Genomic DNA, 1,658 nt, shown 5'->3' with positions numbered 1-1,658 from the left:
TTGTTGTTTTTGTGTTTTCTTCGCCTTCGTTTGATTGGCTTTGCTCTGATAATTGAATTACTTAACACCAAGACTAACGAATTTGGTTCGCTTCATGCAATACCTGCTAAAGAATTGTTACATCCCATATTGATACAATTAACTACAGTTCCGGATTATTCGTTAACAGGTTACTCGTTCTGAGAGCTTATAAAAACACGCCAACAATTGATGAACAATTCAAAGTTATTTCAGCACTTCTCAAAAGTTGATCATCATCATGCAGTTCTTCGCTATCATCGCCCTCAGTCTGCTGATCCTGAATCCTGTCACTGCTCTCCCGTTCTGTTTGTGTCCTGCAATTTATTTTCCTGTCTGCGGCAGCGATGGCGTAACATATGACAATGAGTGCGAATTGGATTGTGTTGCTAAGGAGGCGGCAGCGAACGGTGTCAAAGTAGTCAAAGTACACGATGGACCATGTTAGATGTTGGACCCAAATCGGGTGATACAAACTTAAAAGTGAATTGAATTCTAATAGTTTATTTTAAATATGAAGCCAAATAAACATTAGTTCAAACACCGCGAGATAACACCAATTCTAGTTGATTCTTTTCTAAGGTTTCTTTGATAAGAAGAGCAACTATTTTTCAGTTTCGCAATGTCATACATATATGCATGAAATTACTTCCCTTATGTACAGGTGTTTCTTATTTTACTCTTTATACCCTGAATCCATTGAAAATGGGAAATCAAGGTACAATGGTTTTGTGAAAAAGTTTGTAATAGGCAGAAGGAATCATCGCAGACCCCATAAAGTATATATATTCTTGATCATCTCCTAGTCGAGCAGTCTCGACTAGAGTCTTCTTACTTGTTTTATTCTAATGTTTATTAATAAACTTGCCAAGCGACTAGCGGTAATTATACTGAAGCCCTAATTTTGATAAATGCTAACAAACTGCCAAGAGTTTTAATAAGATTTTTAGCACAACGTCGAGATTTATAAACCGATTTATGATTACTGATTTTTGATACTTCTCACTTATTCAATTTTCTATTAAATGCCAACCCTTTCTGAGCTTGTTTATAATATATCAATTATTGCAGCAGCTGCTTGAATATGATTATGGTAAGTATTATCAGTCTTGCTTGGCCAGCATCTATTTGCTTATCAATCAAATCAACGGCTAAATTATATTTAAAATATACTTATCGATTAATAAAATACTTGATTAATTAATACTTGCAACTCCTTAGCGCTCATAGGCCCAATAAGAGTCTAAAAATCGTGTTGGCATATGAATAAAAAAATATAAGCTCAAAAGCTTCTTGAACTTATGAGAAAAATTAATTGAAATTGAAATTTAAAATTATATTTAAAATTCATCGCATATTATGAAAAAATGTTAAATGATTTATTCACATTCATCAAATTCATATGTATATTACTTATTTATCTACATATCTATTTCTCCTAGATATTCCTCTATGGAAAATGTGTAACCCTTATCACGTGATTCTTGGTATTTCCATACATTTTGTACTTTATATGAAGTACAACCATTATTAATAATATTAGTCATTCATTCATCAATCATTATCGTTATCATTATTCAATAGAGAGTATTGGAAAGCAGAGACTGCATTCCGAGTGCCATATTTAGTCAAGTTATTTA

At 32.7% G+C, this 1,658-nt stretch overlaps 1 protein-coding gene across 1 annotated transcript; it reads left to right on the top strand.

Moving 5' to 3' along the window:
* Positions 1-207: 207 nt before the first annotated feature.
* On the top strand, positions 208-578 carry LOC149091914 (turripeptide Ici9.1-like). The gene has a single exon (XM_089258606.1). The coding sequence runs from the start codon at positions 260-262 to the stop codon at positions 464-466; it is 207 nt and encodes a 68-aa protein (XP_089114732.1). The 5' UTR covers positions 208-259; the 3' UTR covers positions 467-578.
* The last annotated feature ends 1,080 nt before the right edge of the window (positions 579-1,658 follow it).

The sequence above is a fragment of the Drosophila navojoa genome, chromosome 3 (assembly GCF_054131105.1).
Source record: "Drosophila navojoa isolate 15081-1374.11 chromosome 3, UAZ_NAV_1.0, whole genome shotgun sequence".
NCBI lineage: Eukaryota > Metazoa > Arthropoda > Insecta > Diptera > Drosophilidae > Drosophila > Drosophila navojoa.
The sequence above is the reverse complement of the archived record's forward strand: the minus strand, read 5'-3'. Positions and strand labels throughout refer to the sequence as shown.